The sequence below is a fragment of the Periophthalmus magnuspinnatus genome, chromosome 9 (genome assembly GCF_009829125.3).
Source record: "Periophthalmus magnuspinnatus isolate fPerMag1 chromosome 9, fPerMag1.2.pri, whole genome shotgun sequence".
NCBI classification, from domain to species: Eukaryota; Metazoa; Chordata; class Actinopteri; order Gobiiformes; family Gobiidae; genus Periophthalmus; species Periophthalmus magnuspinnatus.
Window position 1 is genome coordinate 10,789,756 of NC_047134.1, and position 23,814 is coordinate 10,813,569.

General features: G+C 42.0%; 4 protein-coding genes across 4 annotated transcripts; 1 reads left to right on the forward strand and 3 right to left on the reverse strand.

Annotated features, from left to right (window-relative positions):
• Positions 1 to 584: 584 nt before the first annotated feature.
• Positions 585 to 2,674, reverse strand: adra2b (adrenoceptor alpha 2B). The gene is made up of 2 exons (XM_033972411.2): positions 2,588 to 2,674; positions 585 to 2,260 (listed from the first exon to the last, which is right to left on the reverse strand). The coding sequence occupies exon 2, from the start codon at positions 2,244 to 2,246 to the stop codon at positions 714 to 716; it is 1,533 nt and encodes a 510-aa protein (XP_033828302.1). The 5' UTR covers positions 2,247 to 2,260; positions 2,588 to 2,674; the 3' UTR covers positions 585 to 713.
• A 4,291-nt stretch (positions 2,675 to 6,965) lies between these two features.
• On the reverse strand, positions 6,966 to 10,328 carry dusp2 (dual specificity phosphatase 2). The gene is made up of 4 exons (XM_033972412.2): positions 9,724 to 10,328; positions 9,463 to 9,575; positions 9,116 to 9,335; positions 6,966 to 7,944 (listed from the first exon to the last, which is right to left on the reverse strand). Exons 1-4 carry the CDS (start codon positions 10,100 to 10,102, stop codon positions 7,727 to 7,729), a joined length of 930 nt encoding a protein of 309 aa, XP_033828303.1. The 5' UTR covers positions 10,103 to 10,328; the 3' UTR covers positions 6,966 to 7,726.
• A 2,685-nt stretch (positions 10,329 to 13,013) lies between these two features.
• On the reverse strand, positions 13,014 to 15,903 carry LOC117376070 (izumo sperm-egg fusion protein 1). The gene is made up of 9 exons (XM_033972473.1): positions 15,699 to 15,903; positions 15,044 to 15,115; positions 14,786 to 14,866; positions 14,695 to 14,715; positions 14,511 to 14,600; positions 14,122 to 14,249; positions 13,904 to 14,054; positions 13,236 to 13,392; positions 13,014 to 13,080 (listed from the first exon to the last, which is right to left on the reverse strand). The coding sequence occupies exons 1-9, from the start codon at positions 15,901 to 15,903 to the stop codon at positions 13,014 to 13,016; spliced, it is 972 nt and encodes a 323-aa protein (XP_033828364.1).
• Positions 15,904 to 16,633: 730 nt separating this feature from the next.
• On the forward strand, positions 16,634 to 20,904 carry LOC117376006 (myogenesis-regulating glycosidase-like). The gene is made up of 6 exons (XM_033972410.2): positions 16,634 to 16,709; positions 17,495 to 17,839; positions 17,953 to 18,484; positions 18,641 to 19,445; positions 19,538 to 19,653; positions 19,882 to 20,904. Exons 2-6 carry the CDS (start codon positions 17,574 to 17,576, stop codon positions 20,236 to 20,238), a joined length of 2,076 nt encoding a protein of 691 aa, XP_033828301.1. The 5' UTR covers positions 16,634 to 16,709; positions 17,495 to 17,573; the 3' UTR covers positions 20,239 to 20,904.
• The last annotated feature ends 2,910 nt before the right edge of the window (positions 20,905 to 23,814 follow it).

Sequence of the window (23,814 nt, forward strand, 5' to 3'; positions counted from 1 at the left end):
ATATATATATATATATATATATATATATATATATATATATATATACACACACACATGCCTCTGGAGCTCATGTGATTTAAACATTCAATTCAATTTTCTAAGACCTGATTTGTGAACCCTAAATAAAAAGGTGCTTTACACAGAAACTTTCAAACAAGTCTGCTATTGTATGTTCTGCCAACCATTGGTAATTTTATTATCAACAATCTTTACTTGTTGCACTTTCAGATAAAAACCGAGAAGCACATGTTTGCCCTGTGGTGGGACAAATTAAGACTATCGACGTAAGAAATCATCACTAACCTTGTGCGCTTCTTGTGCTTTGTGCTGATAACTACAGGGCCCTAGGCTGGGAAGTTCTTTCTCAAACCAACTTCAAACTCCAACAACCACAATATTAGGGTCTAGATTTCCACATGTCCACATGCCATTCAAAACCAGTGATTGTTTTCCATTTATAAAATAGTTTACATTCAAATTATTATTTTAATCTTTATCTATTATAGTGTGCCTCTGTTCTTTGTCCTGTTGTCACACCTCACAAAGATGGACACGTTTCTCAAATGCAAGTCCAAGTGAACGGTTTGAACAACACCCAGAAAAAAAGAACTGAGGTGAACTGTTGGGGTTTAAGTGTCCTTTTGTCTGATGCAGTTTTTCCTCATTCTTTAAAAAAATGAAAAGTGGAGAGTGTTGTGAAGCTGGTGTGCATGTTAAAAGAAGGTGCCCTTGGTGTTTCTGCACAGAATCTTTTTGAAAGCTTTTCGGAAGTCTTTGTTAAAGATGGTGTAGATGACAGGGTTGAGCGAGGAGTTGCAGTAGCCAATCCAGAAGAAAAATGTGAAGAGGGGGTCAGGGATGGCACAGGTCTTTGGGCACACAGCCTGAAGTGAGTATGAGAAGAAGAATGGGAACCAGCAGACTACAAACACTCCAATGACAACTGCTAGGACAAAGGTGAAACGTTTCTCTCTGTTGATCATGGCCTTCCGCCTGGCTGCTCCGGGGTTGTTATCAGACTTGGACTTTCTCCCTGGCATTAGACGTGCCCCTTTTGAAGTGGCAATCATATCTTTGTACCTCTTGACTGATGCGGGGGAGTGGAGCCCCCCTGCAGGGGAGCCAGGCATGCTGGTGCTTCCTCTGCCTCCATGGCTGTGCTCTGCGTCACTCTCGGTGCTTGAACTGTCCCCATTGTTGTTGTCTGTTTTCTTGGCCTTCTGCTTGTTTTTCTTCTCTTTGGACTTGGGAGTCTCTGAGGATGGAGAGGGGGGTCTGCGAGTGGAGCTGTCAGGGGTAAGAGCTCTGGGCGGGGGTTGCAGGAGGTTGTTGGAGGTGGGGTTCTGGATGGGCTCAGACTCCTGAGATGGGGAGGGGGTGATGGCCAAGGTCGGGGGCCTTGTCTGAGGGGCTTTGTTAGTGGACGGAGGTGTGCTGTCTTCATCGCCCTTGCCGTTGGCGTGCACATGGCGAGGAGTCTGGCTGGGGGTGGCACTGCCCCCTGCGTCCTTCCTGGGCTCTCCAGGGGGACAGCGTGTCCTCTGTTTGGCGATCTGATAGATTCTGATGTAGACCAGGATCATGATGAGACAAGGGGCAAAGAAGGAGCCAATGGTGGAGTAGAGAATGTACCAGCGCTCTTCATTAAGTCTGCACTGAGGACCCCTGTCCACACCCTCATTCTTTTTCTCACTTTTGTTCAGAGAGAGCAAAGGGGGGAAGGAGATGACAGCTGAAATCAGCCACACCACCACAATAGCAGCTTTGATGCGCCTGGGAGTCCTCTGTCGTCCGTATGTTACCCTGGAGATGGACAGGTAACGGTCCAGAGAAATGGCACACAAGTGGACAATAGACGAGGTGCAAAAGAGCACATCTAAGGCCAGGTAGATTTCACACCAGAGAGACTTGAAGTACCAGTAACCCAGCAGCTCATTGGCCAGTGAGAAGGGGATGATGAGAGTGGCCACTAAAATGTCCGCAGCTGCGAGAGACACCAGGAACAGGTTTTGTGGCCCCCGCAGTGAGCGGCTGGTCAGCACAGCAATGATGACCATCACATTGCCCACTATAGTGAAGACCACCATGAGTGTGATGGCAGTGGCAAAGGCTGCAGTGGCTTCAGGGGAATATGGAGCCAAGTTTAGCATGCTCTGGTTACAGGGGGCTGATGGGACCCCGCTGCTGCTGCTGCTGTTCCAGCCAGTGAGCTCCACAGAGCATGCGCTGTCCAATGACGATGCCATGCCTCGTGTCTGAGCTGTGAGAGCAGAAAACATCAAAGATCAGATTCTTAAGAGTCATTCTGTACCATCCATAACACACATCTGCAGAAACAGTGAAGTTGTTAGATTCAACATCTGCACTGGAAACAAACAGGTCACTTAAGTCATCTATAAAAGTGTATTCAGTGAGTTTGATTTAAACATACATCTTCAGTTTATGCCTTTAAATGACATTGTAATGTAATATCTTTAGGTTAATTTGGTCTAAAGAATTATTATTATAATAGGCTTTTATAGCCTCATATTTAACGTAAATCAAATTCAGTAGCCTGTATTTTATCTATTTGTGAATTTATTTTTACCTTTGTGATTTGACGTCTCTCTATTTTCCTATTTCCTATTAGCTCCCGTGCATCCTCCAGGGCAGCTCCCCCAAGTCCATTGTACGCGCGCAGCCAGTCCGAGTGCGTCAAGCCACAGCTCAGAGCTTTTCAGTCTGAACCTTTCCTCAGATTTTTTTAATTTTTAAAAAAAATATGTGCCCGTTCAAGGATAAAACACGCGACTTCACGGAAAAATGTTACTATAATTCTAAAAATGAAAAAAAGAAAAAAGTTTGGTGCTTTGACCTGCTATTGGCGCGTAAAAAGGCTGTTTTTATAGAATAAAAAGCCCCAGCCTTTAAGAAGAAAAAAGTAGGCTACTTATTCGGTGACGGAGTGACAGACAAGCCAAATGACAAGAAGCTCCGCGCGGTGCGTCCTGCGCTTGGAGCCAAGGTGCTGGGAACTGCGTAAATCCCGTAGACAGCCTCACAGCCGCGTGCCTCTGGCCGTGTGGCGCGCGCCCTGGCTCCTCTTGCTGATCACAAGTTGGACTGAAGACATAATGAAGCGCGGAGGCATCGCTCCTTGCGAACTGGACCACAGGATGAAAAGCAATGCGCGCCCTGCCTCCGCGCTTTCCACTCCCTCCTGTGCGTCTTTTAGCCCTGCTGATGTCACTCTGGAGCTGTGAGCGTCACGGGATACTTTCACTCTATCTGTATTGCCTCCTACATCCTCAGTAGATGTATGAGGCAGTACCCAGGAGGAGGCTGTCATGAAGCAGTTATTAGGCACGGCTTGTTGGGTTGTTCCACTTACTCTACGGGGTGCTGAGGCTCCAGCAGCAGACCAGCATAACGTCTGTTTTAATTATTCTCCATCATCATCATGGTCATCCTATAGTTTCCATACTCTTGCACTCTACCAAGAGTAGCCTATAGGACCCCAAGGAAAGAAAGGTATAGATAACCTAAAGATCCAAGCCAGGCTGCAGTCAGCTAAAATATTATACAGTGCATTACACAGAATGATGAAATGTCAATACAAGGATTGGCGGCATTTGCAGCAGCCTGAACAAGCAGCTGAATGTGTTTATTTCATTACAACTGCAGGAACCAACAAGCAGTGGATAGGGTCAGTGTCAGTCCAGAAGAAGAGATATGGTCCAAATACTTTTTGACCCCATAAAATGTAATGAGAAAATGGGTTTGCGACAGCAGACAAGAACAAACTGTTGTCTACCTGTAATAACTCAGTGTTTGTGCCTATTTGTGCCAACAGCATGTCACCATAATTTGGTCTGCGTCACATGATGCTTTTAAAACTATGGCTCACTGTAACTTTGTGCTCTGTCCAATAATTGCACCTATCACTTGTACATAGGGTTATTATTAGATTTAACGCTTTGCATTGTGTGGAAGTTGGTTAAATGTGTTTATTTCAGTTTATTTCTATTTATGCCACTGCAATTTCCTCCAACACAAGACAATTAAAGGATTTTATTTTTACACTGATGGAAAACATTTGACAAATAAACTACTACATAGAAAATGAAAATAAAATATAGAATCAACCTTAAACATTATGCACCACTGGACGTAGCATCTACTGGGCCAATGACCCAAATGGATGGACCAAGGAGCAGAGCCACAAATTCAGACTCAGAATGAATATATTTTTGGAATAAGATGCAGTGTTTCCACAAGACAAGACTACAGTGAATCTCATTCTTTTAAAGACCACATTAAAGAGTCGTAATGTGAGTGAAACCCTTTATGCCATCGTGAAATTGCAGTTTCCCACTACACCGTACAGTCAGGGTCATCTTGGAGCCGTCAGTAGGCCCTCGGGCTGAGAGGCCCCCTCTCATGTGTTTTATACATCTTAAAAATGAATATTGAATCTGCTCAGTGCAAACAGACACAATATAGTATGGCCACTGAAATCCAGTTAATTAAAACTGCAACAACAGTCTGGTAATGTGTTTATGTGAAAATGTAAATTGTTTTGAAAGTGCCATGAGAAGTCAGTCAACTCAAATGAGGAAAGAAACCTTCAGCTGCTCAGTATTATAGGCCCACTCACCCTTTAAAAGTGCGCACAGGTCAGAGTCATAATCTGAACACAAACACTGCACCACACGCACTGGATCTGAAGGATAGAAGCATTTACACACAAATGGCTCTATATTTTTATATTGATTTAGACCTCCCCTCTTTCATTAAAACCACAGTAATGCTTTCCAAATGCATTGCTTAGGCTACCTGAAAATGTTTGTTAAATCTAAATGTCTCCACTCGAAATTGCCAGTGCCTCCTTCTTATGCAACTGCATGTCATTTGGCCTCTATTACACCCCATTATGCACAACACCTTTCCCTGAAACCGCTGAACACATTCTGGGGATGTTGTTGATTATACCTGAGATCAAGTGGCCCATTGTTTTTTAACAAGTTCAGCCAGTGTCACATACTCGCTGTTTTGTGCTGTATAAATTAAACCACAGCAGAGGATGTCCTGGTTGTTTTGAAGTGTACCAGCCTACACATATATGCCGCGTTATGAATGGTGAGTGGGATGGAGGCACTGTTTGCCTGTTTTTGTTGTAGCCCATCTCCCACACAGTACATTAATGACAGAGGAACCCAACTAACCACCCGTGGAATTACAACTGTGGCCTGCTCAGTAATTGCATGACCTTCAGCTTCCAGCAAAGCCATTGTGCATATTCGCTTCACATTCTCAAAATGTGTGAACAAAAAGAACAATAGTTTTTAAAGTGCACTCCATTTAATTGCATGTGTTTTCCATAGGTGAACTATGGCATACTGTAAATGCATTGTACTAGTTGGGTGTGTCTGAAATGAAAAAGAGAGTCATAGTGTGATGCTCTGTGCACAAAAGCAGCTCTCCTGAAGTAGAGTTGTGTAAGAGCATGTGCTGTACCAACGTGTACAGAATAACTCCACCGCCGATTGTGTTGCACTGGACTGTCAAAGTCTGCAAAGGCCACTGGAATGATTCAGCTTCACATGTTCTTTTTGGGAAACAGGACAAATGTACTAACACAGGATACAGGTAGTAATGGTCAGTTAAGAGTGATTTTTAACATTTTGAACACCAGGCCCCTAGTTGCTATTTATTTTTAAACTGTGAATTTTGAATACAATATGCAAGAAAACCAAGAAAACACAGGGTTAAAGGTGCACTCTGCAACTTTTCTGGTGGGAGTCAGTTACCTGCTTGTCTATGTGGAGACATTATTACTGCTGTCACCGACATGTTCCACTGTGGGACGTTATACATCTTGCATTCATTAAATTACATGTGTTTGTACTGCTAATAATACTAACATTTGTATTCCTACTATGAGCAGGCTCACTGCTCCACAGAGCTAATTTGTAATTATTCCTGGTGACATCACCTGCTTATCTCCATGGAGATAGATGTGTTTAAAGCCATACTGCCGAATACTCAAAGCAACCTGCTCGACAGCGTAGTCTCCACCAGAAAAGTTACATCATCTGTTTGTGAGGAAATGCCAGTGGATAGAGCTGCACCGCAGATTTCAAAACGGTATTAATTTCATAATCTCAGTCTGACGAAAACTTGGTTCTTCAGAATATTTACAACATACTAAGAAATGTCTGGATAAAAGCTGGAACCATTGACTTTACAGCAACTGACCGCTTTGGAGCAACAGCTTAAGAAGAAGGTCACCCAAAACGTAGATACATTATTATTTTTTCCCAGTTGAAATGCTGTAAGAAAAAAACAAAAACAAAAAACACACACACAAAAAAAACAACCATCTTTGATCAATCAAGTCTTATAACAAAGACAGAAAAGACACACTTTAAATGTCCCAGAAGGACACCATAAGAGGATTTAATAGAAATGAACGTTCATCTGCCACTGGTAATGCGACATATCCATTCATCATCTCATCAATATTCAGAAAAGTTTAGATTTAAATAAGATCCCTCAAAACTCTTTTCAAACTTGCAGGTTTGGGGGCAGAAAACAGCCCAAGTCAGATCACAAGTCACCAGTGTCAGCTCCAAGTAAACAGCAACAACACAAGAAAAAGAGATATTTTCATCTTTCGCATTTGTTCCTATAATTGTGCCCTTCAGACATGTCTTGTGATCCTAGGAAAGGTTTATAGGACAAGGGACTGCATTGTGTAAAGCATTGTCCTCAAAAATATTACAGAACAAGAACAAGTGTGTATTCTGTAAGCAAAATCAGCTCAGATGTTAATATAGTCATTTTATCTGTATTTGCAATCCAGCATGCATCTGCGGCTTATGTGCATGGTTTAACTCAACACTGTTATTCTCCAGGGACAATGTCACACATGATTGTTATGGTCAATTGTCAACTACTGGAAAGACTGAGGCCTATATTCTACAGGCAGGAATTTTCACAGAACTACATAAACTAAATGATTATACAAATAGCATTACCTAAATAGCATTACTAAATGCCTTCAAATTTCCATATAGTGATGACAAATTTAGCATCAAAGAAAAAGGCAGTATGCTAGCGCCCTCTGCTGGACATTTCTAAGAAGATATCTGTCCCACAGAAAGACATTTACTTCAAGAGCACGACTACATTTAGAGATTTCAAATTGGGGAAGGCGAATGTGTGTTGGTAGAATTTAGAAAGAATAAACAGGCACAAGAAACTGATGCTACTCATCAAATTAACACTTAATTTTGTGTTAAATGCTTGCTACTTGCACATTTAAAACAATAGAGTGTAGGCAAACAAGTCATCAAAAGACACATTTGCAGTGTTTAACTACAGTACATACACTGAGGCATATAAAGTGCTAAAATCAGATTTAAAATACCATCTATCTGAAATAAAAACTAATGATTTAATGATAAAAACTACAACCTCTTTCAGCGCACAACTACAAAACAAAGTGCAGTCATTACAAAAACAAGAAGACCACATAAATTAACACACAAATATCACAGAGGAACAAACAACTCATTACCACACACATTCTTCTATTGTAGCTTTTCCAACTTGGCTCAGATCAGCTTGTGATTTTGGACAATAATGTGATAGAAACTCTGTCCATTGCATCCACTGTGAATTACGCTTCAAGTAAAAATAAAGCCCTTAATGGTGTGTGAATCCATAGTAATTGTTTGATTGTTCAGCCTTGGCAGAGCACGTCTGTCTCAAACTGCAGCAGCTGTCCCATGAACGCCACATTTGGGGAGATGATGTGCCTTCGCTGCTTTACAAAGTCGAAGGCCTCCTGGAGACGGACGCGCTGAGTGTGCATGAGGTAGGCCAGACATATGGCGGCAGAGCGCGAGATCCCAGCTTTACAATGCACCAACACACGGCCGCCTGTCTGCTTCACCGAGTCTGCGGGGGCGCCGAGAGGAAAACATGTTACTCACTGCACAGATCAGGGTTCAACTTGCAACTGGGCCATATGCAAACAATGCTACTATTAAGGTAACCAAGCATTTAACTTATGATGCATAATCCGCTAATTTTGTAACAGGATTAAAAATTTGGCCACAAGGCTTAGATTCATAATGGATTAGGAGCAGAAGCAGCTTTTCAATAGTGGCATTGATTCAGATTGGCAAAGGACACAAGGACCTCACCCAAAGGACGCGAGGATCCCACCCAAAGGACACAAGGACCCCACCCAAAGGACGCGAGGACCCCACCCAAAGAACACAAGGACCCCACCCAAAGGACACAAAGATCTCACCCAAAGGACACAAGGACCCCACCCAAAGGACACAAGGACCCCACCCAAAGAACACAAGGACCCCACCCAAAGGACACAAAGATCTCACCCAAAGGACACGAGGACCCCACCCAAAGGACACGAGGACCCCACCCAAAGGACACAAAGATCCCACCCAAAGGACACGAAGACCCCACCCAAAGGACACAAAGATCCCACCCAAAGGACACAAGGACCCCACCCAAATGACGCAAGGACCCCACCCATGCAGTGTTCCCAGGTCGCCCTCCATTCGGCTGTAGGACACAGGGGGAACAACGGCTCTAGACCTGGAACTACTCACTTCATAATACTGTCCTGTCATAAGCAGCAGTACTTTCATGATTATACTAACTTGTAATTTATTATGATTGTGGTGTTATTTGTCCTGTTTTTGTGCCTCTTCTGACTAAACTGCCCTAGCAGGGGACACCACCAGGTCGAGTTATAGTTACGATCTGTGGATCATGTGTTTATCATGGAATTATTTTAGCAATGAAAACACCTGCAACTGAAAATAAATGTATAACATAAGTTTGATGTCATACTGTGGACGATTTCAGGCAAAGCAAAGACATCTCCATGGTGACAAACCTTCCACCACAAAAGTTACATAGTGCACCTTTGATGGATTTGTTTTTATTGGAAATGGCCCTGTTTTGCAGTGTTCTTTAAATTTAGAGAGTGCATTCTGGTTAAGTCCTGGTTTGAGCCCATCAAGTCACAGCCCAAATATAAATAATTTGGGCATAGCTGTAGATGCTGGTAAATGCACCCTGGCTTCAAAGAACTCACCAATAAAAGTGATGGCGGTGGAGAAGCAGGCCCTGATGTCTGCAGCCACACTGTCCTCCACAGTGAGGCGCAGGTACAGGAGCTCGCCCTCAAACAGGTTTGGACAGGACAAGGACACGTTGAGCACAGCTGTGATGCCCACTGCAGCCAGAGCCTCTCTGCAGGAGGAGTGGACAGCACTGCCCAAGAACAAAAAGGGCAGCAGCTCCACTGGACCATCCTAGCACATTCAGAGACAAGGGTTTGTAAGTGTATGTCAAGGTTTGTGAGTTTAGAAATGTGGGTCAATAGTAGGATAAACTTTTGTCATAAAATTTTCCTTTTGTGTTATTTAAGACCTTTCTTACCTGATCATAAAATGGGGTTGTGTGTCCATGGTTTGGTTCCACAGTCATCTTTTTATTGTTTAGAGAGCTGTAGCATAGCTCTGGGTAGGTCTCAGAAAATCCTTCAAATCCACCTTAAATAAGATAAAAGCATGAGTCCATTGGCAAATCATTTTTCATAATTGAACAGTTTCATACAGTTCTCCAATTATGACCCATTTCTATGCCATCTAGAAGGTTATAGTAGCCTTTTTAAAGGAAGTAGCAGGCCATCAGTATTACCTTTTAAAAAGCACACTTGTGTCCTGACTTCGCTGTGCAGGGCAGTGAGCAGCACTCGGCTCACACTCTCCATCTGCAGCTCATTTAAAGACACACTACACTCGTCCATAACAACCAAAGGACAGAAGTCTCCTCTGCGCAGCTGCTCCAGAAACTTTCTGTCTGGAATGAGCCACTCCAGAGCCACCACTGAGCCCTTTGACCTGCGGCGGAGCACTGAGTTCCAGTTCACACTGCGCGATCCGCTGATGTGCGCCAGGCAATAGTCTAGAAACGGTCTACAGTCCAGAACAACACAGCCCCCATGGTCCCGGGACGTCCGGAGCACACGGGCCAGCTCGTGCACGCTTATGTCCACCAGATCCACGTTGGACGTCATGGTGATCAAAAGTTACAATGGCCAGGCTACAGGAGGCCCAGTTTTATTTTTCTGTTTTGAAGTTAATCCGCAACGCAAACAGTTAATAACGCAGAGCTCCTGGGCTTGACAGTTTGCTCCAGACTCTATGAGCTGCTCTTGAGCACAGCAGAGGTCAGTTCTAGTCCCTAGTTTCACGCACTTGATCATAACAGCTGTGCGTGGGGCACATTGGGGCAGGACCACTGTGTCTCCTCCCACTGTGCCACAGACAAAACGACGAAAATACCAGGAAATACCATATATGTCAAGACCGGAGCTCCAAATATGGACATGACGTTACTCCAGCGTTTCCTCCCGCGCACGTGGTGAGTTGGGGTTGTGTTTTTGCGTCAAAATTAAATGAATAATCCATGACGTGGATTGTCTAAGACTATAACAAAATAGCCAATGTTTTGTACTAAATATGGGCGCATCAAATGAGAAATAACAGGCCTATATAGGCTACATGTTGAATACCAGCTGACAGACTCTTTCCTTTCACATTTAACACCATTACCCCACATTATCAAGCACAGCACCTGTCATTTTAAATATCTGAATTCAACAATGCAAAACAAGCCTCTGCATTGGTCATCCATCCATCCATCCATCCATTTTCTTCCGCTTATCCGGGGCCGGGTCGCGGGGGCAGCAGTCTAAGCAGGGACTCCCAGACTTCCCTCACCCCGGACACGTCCTCCAGCTCCTCCGGTGGGACCCCAAGGCGTTCCCAGGCCAGCCGAGAGACATAGTCCCTCCAGCGTGTCCTGGGTCTTCCCCGGGGCCTCCTCCCGGTGGGACATGCCCAGAACACCTCCCTAGGGAGGCGTCCAGGAGGCATCCTGAGCAGATGCCCGAGCCACCTCAGCTGGTTCCTCTCAACGTGTAGGAGCAGCGGCTCTACTCCGAGCTCCTCCCGTGTGACCGAGCTCCTCACCCTATCCCTAAGGGTGCGCCCGGCCACTCTGCGGAGGAAGCCCATTTCAGCCGCTTGTATCCGCGATCTTGTCCTTTCGGTCATTACCCAAAGCTCATGACCATAGGTGAGGGTAGGAACGTAGATTGACCGGTAAATCGAGAGCTTCGCCTTCCGGCTCAGCTCCTTCTTTACCACAACGGACCGATACAGCGACCGCATCACTGCAGACGCTGCACCGATCCGCCTGTCAATCTCACGCTCCATCCTTCCTTCACTCGTGAACAAGACCCCGAGATACTTGAACTCCTCCACTTGGGGCAGAGACTCACCACCCACCCGGAGAGAGCAAACCACCTTTTTCCGGTCGAGAACCATGGCCTCGGATTTGGAGGAGCTGATTCTCATCCCAGCCGCTTCACACTCGGCTGCAAACCGCCCCAGTGCCTGCTGCAGGTCCTGGCTCGAAGAAGCCATCAGGACAACATCATCTGCAAACAGCAGAGATGAAATCCTGTGGTTCCCAAACCAGGCCCCCTCCGGCCCCTGACTGCGCCTAGAAATTCTGTCCATAAATATAATGAACAGAACCGGTGACAAAGGGCAGCCCTGGCGGAGTCCAACATGCACTGGGAACAGGTCTGACTTACTGCCGGCAATGCGAACACAGCTCCTGCTCCGGTCATACAGGGACCGGACAGCCCTTAGCAAAGAGCCCCGGACCCCATACTCCCAGAGCACCCCCCAAAGGACACCACGAGGGACACGGTCGAATGCCTTCTCCAGATCCACAAAACACATGTGGACTGGTTGGGCATACTCCCATGAGCCCTCGAGGACCCGATGGAGAGTATAGAGCTGGTCCAGTGTTCCACGACCAGGACGAAAACCACACTGCTCTTCCTGAAACCGAGGTTCGACTATCGGTCGGATTCTCCTCTCCAGCACCCTGGAATAGACCTTACCGGGAAGGCTGAGGAGTGTGATTCCCCTGTAATTGGAACACACCCTCCGGTCCCCCTTTTTATACAGAGGGACCACCACCCCAGTCTGCCATTCCACAGGTACTGTCCCCGACCGCCACGCGATGTTGCAGAGACGTGTCAGCCAAGACAGTCCCACAACATCCAGAGACTTGAGGTACTCAGGACGGATCTCATCCACCCCCGGAGCCTTGCCACCGAGGAGCTTGCCAACCACCTCAGTGACTTCAGCCAGGGTGATGGACGAGTCCGCCTCTGGGTCCCCAGTTTCTGCTTCCTCCTTGGAAGACGTGACAGTGGGATTGAGGAGATTGCATTGGTCATAAGGAAGGGTAAATATCACAAAATGGTGTTCCCATTCCCCAGTTTCCACATTCTTCCAGGAGTGGACCAAGGGAGAAAATCCTAGTGTCTCAAACCAGTAGGCTACCAACAAACTGAAAATGTCTTCTGGATGGGAGCTGATTTCAAAAACAGTGTCCAGATGACTACCTCTGAAACATTTTCTGCCACGTAAACAAATGTTGAAATACTAGGCTCTTGCTCAATTCAGAAAATATACAGTGCACATATAAATAAGCATTGGCATAACTAAAGATCAACATTCAGTTTCGGTGCTCTCCTCTGCTCCCACAAAGGATTATCTAGGATTAATTGGATGGCTGGGGCTATTAATCCCTGAAAATCACTGTAATCCAAGATTTAGATCATCTGTCATTCCTCACACTCCCATGTGACAGTCCCGTTCAGAGGAACTCTTTGTATGGACACAGTATACAGTTTGTCTGTAAACCTGTTTTTTTCCCTTTATTTTTATCTGCTCTTTATTAAGGTGGCTTGCTATTATTCAATATTCTAATTCTTCAAGTCATATACATTTGAGATGAATTTATCAGTGTATATTTATGAATTTAATGAAAAACAAATCCCTAGTAAATATCCAAGACACAACTCACAGTTTCATTGTGCATTATATATTGAATCTGATCTTTTACAACAAGTTCTGCAATAGATTTTCCTCTTGAAGTGGTTTGACCTTTTGTCTCTTCCATATCTCTCTAAGAACACAAAGAACATTTTTATGTTAAGTCTTAACCATTTAGTTTAAAAAGTATCTAGTTGTACTTTCTAAAACCTGGTCCTGCCTCTTGCTCATCTTTTACTTTGTATCTCATCGTTCACCTACTGTTTGTGTCGTTGTATTTCCACTTACCTAAGAAGAACAACAAGGCCTAAACTTGCTGCTATGCAACATGCAATGATAATGGATATGACTGGCACCAGAGCCTCCCTCCACTTCTGTCCGTGTCCATACTGAAGAAATGGGAGAGTGACCACAGGCTTCTGATCTTTTGTTGGCAAAGCAGCAACTAGAGGAAAAAGAAGGCAGTTAGCATTGATAAAATGATTCTGCTGACAAAACTATTTGAAAATGTTTTGTCCACTCTAGAACTGATAACAGCCAACATAAGTTGACTCTAGCACACTGACATAAACTGACAGAGTGCCTGCAAACTCATAGCAAAATTTTCTTAAAGGCAAATTAAGATTTTGGTTTTATCACAATTCCTGGGACAGTAGTTCACTTCACTTATTGTCTTTTTCAGGCTCATGCGCCTATAGTCTTACCCTGAGTAACCCCTGCCATGTTTAACTGGTCACACATGTTTGGTGGTTAGTAATATGTTGAAAATTTAAGTTAAACTATATCTAAATAATATCTAAACCTAAAATAATAATAAATGTAACATCTAACATTAGTTTGAATCATCTGAGTCTGTGTTTCATTAGTTTCAATAAATCAGTGTATTTATTTTCTTATCATTAACCGTAAAATATATCTACGTAATACGCATTTGATTTAATGTGTTATTCCTTTACCTGATAGTAAGAACTTGACTTTGTAAAACACTGTTCCACTTTGGTTCTGTAGTGAACACTGATACGTTCCTCCCTCTTCAACATGCAGCTGATTTAAGACCACAGATGAATCCTGAGTCACTACCAGCACTTTGAAATCATCCCTCTCCAACTGCACATACAAATAACTAATGTGTGTCAGTATATACAAGTTAGTTTCAAATGTTGTCTCCGGACACCTTGGTACTTGTTGGCACATATGGCGTCCATGAATAGTGGTACTCTGGTTTTCCTAACAGGAGCCGATGCCATGAGAGGAAACAGTCCAGCACTGCCTGATCTCCCTCCTCTGCATCCACAGCGTACTCTAGGAATGACAGAAGGACTTCATTCACCAGAGAGATTACACTGACAATCCTTTTATTAGGTGTGCACATGGACAACCAGCAGCAACGATACAGTAAAGAACACATTTTTCCACACGTGCCCCTCATGTACCACACTCTCCAATCAGATGTACAGACATGAGGTGAAAGTGTAAAAGTACAACATATTGTGGAATGAAAATAGATGGTCTGGTCCTAATACTAACTCACATATATAGGACCAAACACTATACTACAAATACCTCCACAGTCCTGTTGTCCAGTGGGAGAGGGACAAGTGTATGTCCTGTAAAGGCAGGAAGTACAGTCCATGACCCTTCGAATCAGCAGTCCTGAAAACCACATGTTTTTACATGTGACTGAGGTGCTGTATATCTTCTATAGAGCGTGAATGTGCATTGTAAAGATTCAATACTGCAGTCTCACCACACTTGTTCGGGCATAATCCTGAGGAAAAAAGAAGTTGAATGCTAAAATTACTTGATCATTAGCGTCTTCATGTAATTACTCTCGTTACCATCAGGTATAAATGAGTCCAAGTGCTTCTCTAATATCTGACGGCCTTTTTCCATCATTTGTATTACTTCAATTGTCGATCCTTTCAACGAGATATCAGCGGGTTTCAGAATGATGAAAAATGTGTTTACACTTAACAAATTATTATACAATAAGATATATTTGTAAAAGTCCTCAAAATATCACATATAACTGGAAGCTGAAATCCATGATTAGGTTATTAGACAGTTTTACTTTTATTGGAAATGAACAGACTTACCACTGGTACTATCCAAGAAGCGTTCAAATTCACTCTGGTACTCTGTTCTAGCTCTGTAGAGAGTCGTGAAGTCTGAAAATCAAGCAAGACAAATGCACATGATTTAACTGTCCACCATCCAATTATTCTTTGATAGGGCTGGGCAATATGGAAAAAATGATTTCCTCATATTGATAGATCTTGATTTTCTCCTAAATTTTATTTTATCTTTTCAAATAAAATAAAGATGTCTTTTAGTACTGATTTCATGAACAAGGCAGGCTTTTAATCAGTGCAAATGAACACAAGAAAATAGTTTCATTGACGATTAGACATGATTGCACAGTCTTTATTGTGTGTGGAGGGGGCTACAAGTTTAATCAAAATTTCAAAATCACATTTGAATGGATGCAATTAAAAATCACAAAGCTTGCAATCTTTGAAATACCATTTCCTCCACAGACAACCAAATATTCTTTTTCTTTATCTTTTTCGGCATAAAAAACATGATTCTTGAGGATGTGTTTAAAACTCTGAACTGAATCCTATTATTAAAACAAATCGCAAATCAAATCGCAATTGCAATGCTTGTTAGAAATGAGCGATTAGATATTTTGCCCAAATTATTAATCAATATGCTATGTTATTTTCGAATGATTGATCACAGTTTTCTCACCAACGACCCCCATGTGACTCTGAGCTGTCTCTCTGAAGGTCACATAAGCGTAGTCCACAATCTTTTGGAGCTCGATCTGTTTGAGTATATCAGGTTCAGACAGCACGAAGTCGTCATGCATCAGCCTCACAGAGCGCTCACACTGAAGACAGAGCCTCACTCCAGGTAACACGGAGCAGACCACCAACAGCAGCAGCACAAGCATGGGGGCACTTTTGCTGTCACCTAGTGGAGGAAAAGGAGATTACTGGTGAGATGATCTACCTTTTTTTTTTTTTTCCTTAAATTGAAATGACTATAATACAAAAACACTTACAGAAAAAGTGGACTATCCAGGGTTTTAAAGTCTCATATAAAAATAGATAGGCTACAAAAAAAGTGAAAATACAACAGAAAACAGATGAGGAGGCAGACCTAAATAGGCCAAATTAAACATTAACACCTAATTAACATCAGACACTCACTTTTTTATCTGTCCTTCTTTGTGTGTGGTTTGGGGATGTAGTCCTTGTTAATGCATAAAATGTTTTAACGTTTTGTCTGAATAACCGCATGCTAAATATGCAGTTACCATAGCAACTTCTATTATCTGCCGGTTTAGATTTAATTATGTTAGCTAAGAGGTTAAACTTGGCTAACATAATTAAAGCTAAACTAGTTGCTATGGTAACTGCACATTTAGCATGTGGCTATTCTGACAAAACGTTAGTACATCTTATACTAAAAGTTGTGCTAATAGAATCACAAAATTGTCAAGAAACTCTGCCACAACTGCAATGTACCTGCAACATCCAGAACCTACTTATTTTACGACGCTACTTTTCGGGACTGTCAAACTACAGTTCCCAGGAGCACTTTGGGTTTTTCAAGGACCAATCAGATTCCAGATTCAACTTTGAAAGGCGGGGCTTGAAACTTTGGGCACTGAGTCTGCGCAGTGGATGCTTTGTGGCTGTGCGCAGGACAAACTGGGCAAAGTCAGGGACACACTCATGGGGCAGTTTGCGGATGGTAAGATCACCCTTTTACTATGAAATATACGCTCTGCGCTTAACATATAAACATTTAAACTATTTGTGTGCTTGTGTGACAACAATAATATGCGCAGTTTGGGTAATAAGAGCTAGAGGAACCGGCTAGACTGGTTTGAGTTGGTGCAGTCTACTGGAATGGCAAGTGACTGTCCCCACTGTCACAACAACATATTGATTAGACATAGATTTCCTCATTTGTTGACCATGTTAGTTTAGCTGTTGTTTAGTGTCGTTGCTGATAAATCCTGTTGTGGCAGAGGCATAGGCAATAGCATACTACTCATTAATTCAGTAGTATGCTATTATTGTACTGTTTAAAGAGGCAACAGCAGTTCTCACTTTAGAATATATATTTTACTGTGACGTACTTTGACCCATTATTATTATTATTATTATTATTATTATTATTATTATTATATGTATTATAATTACACCTTCTAAGGATAATTCAGTCTACCTCACACATTTGTCCAGTCCTATATCAGAACCTGTTTTTATGGTATTATTGGCTGTGTTATCATCAGGGTTGGTGCAGGCATTACACCTGCTATTAACTATATTATAGCCTTTGCCCTGTCCCTCACTGCAGACCATTACTAAACAAAATGCTGCAGAATTCAGGCACAGCTCAATGCACTGACCCACACATTATGTAGGCTTGGCAGAACTGAGGCTTGACATAGATATTGTACAGTTATGTCGTATTTGCTTTGATACAGTTGTTTTCTAACTTTCTTTCTTTTGCTATTTATTACACTTTAGATCTGAAAAAGGAAAGAATGAAGATTTGTAAACAAGGTCCCATGGTTTATGTCTAGAAAAACTAAAATTCATCTGCAGCATGTATCAGATTGTCCCAGTGGCTCCTGGGGAGCCGCAGCTGGATGGGTCGCCTTTGAAGAAAAAGCCAGGTTATGAAGGCCGGCCGATGGTGCTGGCTGGGCTGTTGGGTTGTATGCTCGTGCTAGCGGCTGTAGTCGCCTGGTGTTACTACTCAGCTTCTCTGAGAAAGGCCCAGCTGCTGAACACTGAGCTACTGCAGCTGAACAGAGATGGCTTCATCATCCGGAACCAGGCGGGGGCTGTCATCTTCACAATGGCATTCAGGTATGGAGCTAAAATTAAAAGACTGAATATACATCACAATGTCATAAACCACCAGGCTAGAGCAACAACATGAAAGAATAATTTATTTAGTATTTTTGTTCAAAAATTTCCAGGTCTGGCACTGTAGATTTGGATTCATGCTCAAAAGAGAAAAATATTCTGAGGTGCACTCGTTCAAACACTGGAAAGCTGAACTTTTTTATACAGACCATTCAACCCAAAGACACAGTAACATGCTACCGCGTACGCTGGGAGGAGCTGGAAGATAAAGCACTCGTAGAACATGCCATGGGCTGTAATGCCTCTCATTGGTACGGAGGGGCAGAGCTGGCAACGCAACACTGGCCCATAAAGATCCAAGGCGAGGAGGAACCACGTCCCTTCATCACTAGCGACGTGTACTCTAAGAGAAATTCTTTTGGAGGGATTTTGGAGCGTTACTGGCTTTCCTCAAATGCAACAGCCATCAAGATCAATGATTCAGTGCCGTTTCACTTGGGTTGGTCAGAGAAGGACAGAACCCTGCGGTTTCAGGCACGATACCTGGACTCTCCGTTCAGACCAGAGGAAGGGCAGCAGGCTGTGCCAGAGCTCAGCTACAGAGTGTGTGTGGGCTCTGATGTCACCTCTATTCATAAAATTATGGTGAGTGAAAGATTATTAGAATAAATAGACATAATATATTTTCTTTTTTAAAGCCTCCTCTTGAAACTAGAATTTTGTGGAAAGGTGATTTCTGTTGTTTGGCATTTCCTATAAATCTGATTTTGGTCTTGATGTTATTCCTTATTTAATCAACAGGTACGAAGGTATTTTCCAAAACCCATTAAGGTGCCATCTCCTGAAGTGTTCATGCACCCGCTGTGGTCCACATGGGCTCTCCACAAGTCCGCCATCACTCAGGAGAAACTTCTTAAGTTTGCCTCAGACATCTCTAAGCATGGATTTACATCTTCACATTTGGAGCTTGATGACCGTTACACAGCCGACTATGGCGAGTTTGACTTTGACCCTCAAAAGTTTCCCAATGCCACTGGTATGTTTGACAAACTCAGAGTGGATGGGTTTAAGGTGTCGCTGTGGACTCACCCTTTCATCAATTATGATTCTATAAATTTTGGCACTGCTGTGGAAAAAGGGTTATTTGTACGGGAGCCTGGAGGGGAACTTCCTGCCCTAGTTCGATGGTGGAATGGCATTGGAGGGATTTTGGACTTTACTAACCCAGAAACCCGTGAGTGGTACTCCTCACACCTTCATACGCTTAAAAATCGCTATGAGATTACTTCCTTTAAGTTTGATGCAGGGGAAACAAGCTATCTTCCACGTCAGTTTAGCACAATGGTCCCACTGTCTGACCCTTCGACCTTTACCCGGCGCTACAGTGAGATGGCGTTACCATTCAGTGAGCGCGCTGAGCTGCGAGTGGGCTATCAGAGTCAGAACATCTCCTGCTTCTTCAGGATCATTGATAGAGATTCAGTGTGGGGTTACGAGCTGGGGCTCAAGTCCATCATTCCCACAGTTTTAACCATCAGCATCCTCGGATACCAGTTTGTCTTGCCTGATATGATTGGAGGGAATGCCTATCCAAACCGCACTGCAGGCATGTAAAATATTCTTATTACAGTATACATGGGGTGTATTTCAAAACCTTATATGCAGTTTTCCATGAACCAGTTTCTTTTATTTTGTCAGGTGTGGGTGAAAATCGTGGCCTCCCCGACAGAGAACTCTACATCAGATGGTTGGAATTGTCTGCTTTCATGCCAGCTATGCAATTTTCTATTCCACCTTGGGAATATGACAAATCGGTGAGACTGCTGGCGAAAAGGCTTCACAACTTATAAGATTAAAATTGTTTTATTATGATTTTGCTTGTTGATTATGCTTGTGCATTATTGTTAATCTTAAGTGGTTTTAATGTAGGACCATGTAATTGTAATACTTGGACAGTGAACTTTTTTATTTTCTCCTTGAAGCTTATATTTTATGTGAATCTGTAAATTGTTTAAATGGCTCATAGATGTATATCTTTGCAGGTTGTGGAAATAGCACAGAAGTTCACTGAGCTCCACAAGACACTCGTGGCCCCAAGGGTGCTGGAACTTGCAGGGGAGGTTCTTGATACAGGAGACCCGATTATAAGGCCTTTGTGGTGGATTGCCAACAACGATGAGGCTGCCTTCAAGATTGATTCCCAGTTTCTGATTGGCGATGATTTAATGGTGGCCCCAGTGCTTGAGCCAGGGAAGCAAGAAAGGGACATCTACCTGCCAGCTGGAAGGTGGCGAAGCTACAAGGGTGAGCACTTTGATAAAGGTCCTATTTACCTCACAGACTATCCTGTGGACCTAGACGAGGTGGCCTACTTTACATGGGTGGACTCAAGTAACTGAGGGACTGCACAAACATAGGTTTATTTAAGACATTCAGCCTAAACTTGCCCTCAGTTTCTGCACATGCAAATAGAATGCAATTATGGCACTAATTATTAATTCTGTTAATGCATTTTTTCTGTTATTTGTTTGTTTGGCTGATTAATTTGGGTCAAAGCTGCCTTTCACATTCTTCCATCCTATTAATATTAAACTATACTGTAAGTAGCCTCTAGCGTATACAACCTTATCTATATCTTGTGTGGTCACTTGTGACTTGAATACTCTGGTAATTGTAGTCCCGAGTGAAGCCATATTAGATTTGTGCCTGTAATAGAAAGGTGAATGTTTTCCAAGGATCTTCATGAAATTTGAACCTGCATTATTTAATGTTGCCTGCACTATTCTAAAATGAAGAGTTATTTTTTAAAAGGGAATTTGAAATTGCATTTATTTATTTTCTGTAGAAGTTTAACCTTTTACACTTACTACTGAATTTATTTTTTTGACTTGATGCCATACATCCATGTGCCATCCATTCCTGCCTTATATTTTGAAATAAGAGAATGCAATATTTTATGTAACTCTGGCTGTGCCAAATCAAAGTTTGTTGTAAATACATGTTGTACATTACCTTTGTTAACTTTAGTGGAACACTGGAAATAAAAGGTCCTGTTAAACTTTCAATCCATCACATTTCTTCCATCACTTGTAATTTCTACATTAGCAGTTGCACATAGGAAGTTACAAGTGACAACATGCATGGTCAAACGGGAAGCCTGCATGCTCTCTGGAAACACACTCAACAGTGTGTGTAGGGCACAGGGCACATACAACTCACTGAAAACTCAATTTAACCCCTGATCGTTCTGGAAAAGAACTACAGTGAACTACAAAAATTAAATATTGACCCTAAATAATATAGGGTCAGCATTTCAATTTTGACTGTAAGAAACCAAAAATAGACTGAATATAAGACATTAAAGGTCAATGCACTGAATCCACTTTATCTTTAAGGCAAGGCAAGTTTATTTGTACAGCACAATTCATACACAAGGTAATTCAAAGTGTTAAATACATTAAAATCACAATACAACAAAACAAATCATAAATAATCATAACATTTACATTAAAGGAGAAAAGTGCAGAATAAAACCCTTTCAGTCATATGCACAGCTAAAAAGAACCGTTTTGAGCCTGGATTTAAACATTGTCAAAGTAGAGGCCTGTCTCACATCTTCAGGCAGACTGTTCCAGGTTTTAGCTGCATAAAACTGAAAAGTTGATTCCCCATGTTTAGTCCTAACTCTGGGCAGCAGCAGGAGACCGGTCCCTGAAGTCCTCAGAGTGTGAGATGGTTCATGTGGCTCTAACATGTGGGAGATGTTCATTGGTGCTGGTCCATGGAGAGACTTGTTCACACATAGCTGCTTTAAAGTCTCTGAGCCACAGGAGCCAGAGACCTGAGCACAGGACACATGTGTGAAGTACCTGGTTCTAGTCCTGACCCGAGCAGCAGTGTTCTGGATGTTCTGTTCTGTCTTAAGGCTCGTTTGGAGAGGCCAGTGAGCAGGACGTTGCAGTCGTCTAACCTACTGGAGACAAATGCAGGATAAGTCTCTCTAAGTCTGGTTTTGAAAGTAAACATTTGATTTTTGGAACGGTTTTTAGAGAGTAAAAAGCTGCAAATGTTATTGATTTGATGTGGCTGTTAAAGTTCAAGTCTGAGTCCATTATTACCTCTAGATTTCTATCCTGATTTGAAGGTTTTAGAGAGACTGGAGGTGACTGCTAACACGTTCTCTGTTTCTGTGGCCAAAGATGATGACTTCAGCCTTGTCTGAGCTTATCTGGAGAAAGTTGTTCTGCCTCCGCACACTGATCTGTTGGATGCAGTGAGTGAATCCACTGGTCCATATAAATAATTGTTGTAAAATAACTGAACTTCATTTTTGTGCTTTACTTGAGATAATAATATAATTCACTAAAATGTGTAAGTTTATAAGGAAATATATGAAACTCATCTGTAGAAATGAATCAAAACCATTGATGCATTTCACAGTTCTCTGATGTCAAGGTGTAGGGTTTTTTATTTTGTGGATTTTTGTTTCCACAGTTGCAGAAGTTAATTTTAACAAAGTAAAACAAAGATAGAAACATGAATGTGGGATGTACAAAATGTCATCATTTATTAATCATTATTATATGTAAAAGCTAAAGTTATGGATGAAACCTGGACGACTGAGGATTACACAGACATTAATATATGGGCACATTATTGCATTTTATAACCTCAATGTAATTTCCATTTTTTCATCGATGTATAATGTACTATAATTATTTTACACAAACAGAAAAATCATACATTTTCTTCAGCTAAAATGGTTATAGTAAAATTTGCCTGTTTTCACCATAATTCACCTGGCGCATGTGTAAAGTCAACCATATCTTTACAGAATACAGAAACAGACACTGAAAAGTTGAAAATGAGTTATTTGTTATCACTTGTTTTAGACTCTTGAGGCCAAGACATTACATGTATATAACAGATATATAACACACAACACACATATTTATATATCATATATATATGTGTGTGTGTGGATATGCATGTAAATGTATAGTATTCTTGCATACTTTTATACTTTTATGTGAATACGCATTATGAAGATAGTTCATGATTTAGTTTATTCGGATTTTACATGAAGAATGAGATGACACTTGATGAGAGCAACAACAAAATGAAGCTCGGCCCTGTGAAGTGCATGGCTCTGTTGCACAAATCCCATTCACAGCACCCCATTGATTCAATACAGGCAACACTGGTCTGGCATCCCTTAGTAACTACATCATAACCTGCAAGACAAACAGATGTCTCAATACTTCTACTGAAACTATGAGGAGTGAGGAGTACATCACATACCTTCTGATCTGTAGGAGAAACATCGGTTAAAAATAACAGGACATGCTTTTGTGTCAGTACATGATCTTGGTTCGGCGAGGGTGCATGTGTAGCATCTCAAACCGCAGGCTGTAAGAGAAGACGGTGAATTTGAACTACAGAAACATGCTTGATTCTTATGAGGTAAAGAGAGAGAGAAACAGGAAATGTATACTTTTCTTTAAAAAAACAAAGAAACAAAATGATTACAAAAGAGTTGATGCAGGTTGGACATGTGAAAAGGATGATATCCATTGTTTTTTAGAATGATGAAAAAAAGTTTCCATAGAAATTAAACATTTAAAAAGCAAAATATCCAATCTTTTGAATAACGAGTCCTCAGAATGAAGAAGCTAAAACCCATGAATTTATAGCTTTGGCAGGTGCAACGAATTTCCACAAACTGTTACAACTAGACTAATATATTTACCATTACTGGACTACAACTTGTAAAGATTTTTCATTTTAAATTTTGCTCACATCAAATAAACACAAAATGTGCCACTGAACTATACTGAAATTCTTAAGGAAAAAGAAATAAAGTTTAAAAATCTTCTTACCAAAAGAAATATTTAAAAGAAGAATAAGAGCTCTGCAGATCTTCATCCTGAACTCCGGGTTACATTAAATGAAGAACTGGAAGAACTGAAAGAACT

Bases quoted from the DNA above. Each gene is read 5' to 3' on its own strand.
- adra2b (XM_033972411.2), bottom strand. From the start codon at position 2,246: ATGGCATCGTCATTGGACAGCGCATGCTCTGTGGAGCTCACTGGCTGG.
- dusp2 (XM_033972412.2), bottom strand. From the start codon at position 10,102: ATGACGTCCAACGTGGATCTGGTGGACATAAGCGTGCACGAGCTGGCC. The intron at 9,576-9,723 runs GTAATACTGATG...ATCTTATTTAAG, and splicing joins ACAAGTGTGCTTTTTAAAAG to GTGGATTTGAAGGATTTTCT. The intron at 7,945-9,115 runs GTGAGTTCTTTG...GCGCCCCCGCAG, and splicing joins CACCGCCATCACTTTTATTG to ACTCGGTGAAGCAGACAGGC.
- LOC117376070 (XM_033972473.1), bottom strand. From the start codon at position 15,903: ATGCTTGTGCTGCTGCTGTTGGTGGTCTGCTCCGTGTTACCTGGAGTG. The intron at 13,393-13,903 runs GTAAAGGAATAA...TTTTTCCTCTAG, and splicing joins AGTCAAGTTCTTACTATCAG to TTGCTGCTTTGCCAACAAAA. The intron at 13,081-13,235 runs GTAAGTGGAAAT...TTGTGTTCTTAG, and splicing joins GGCCTTGTTGTTCTTCTTAG to AGAGATATGGAAGAGACAAA.
- LOC117376006 (XM_033972410.2), top strand. From the start codon at position 17,574: ATGTATCAGATTGTCCCAGTGGCTCCTGGGGAGCCGCAGCTGGATGGG. The intron at 19,446-19,537 runs GCATGTAAAATA...TTATTTTGTCAG, and splicing joins CTATCCAAACCGCACTGCAG to GTGTGGGTGAAAATCGTGGC. The intron at 19,654-19,881 runs GTGAGACTGCTG...ATATCTTTGCAG, and splicing joins CTTGGGAATATGACAAATCG to GTTGTGGAAATAGCACAGAA.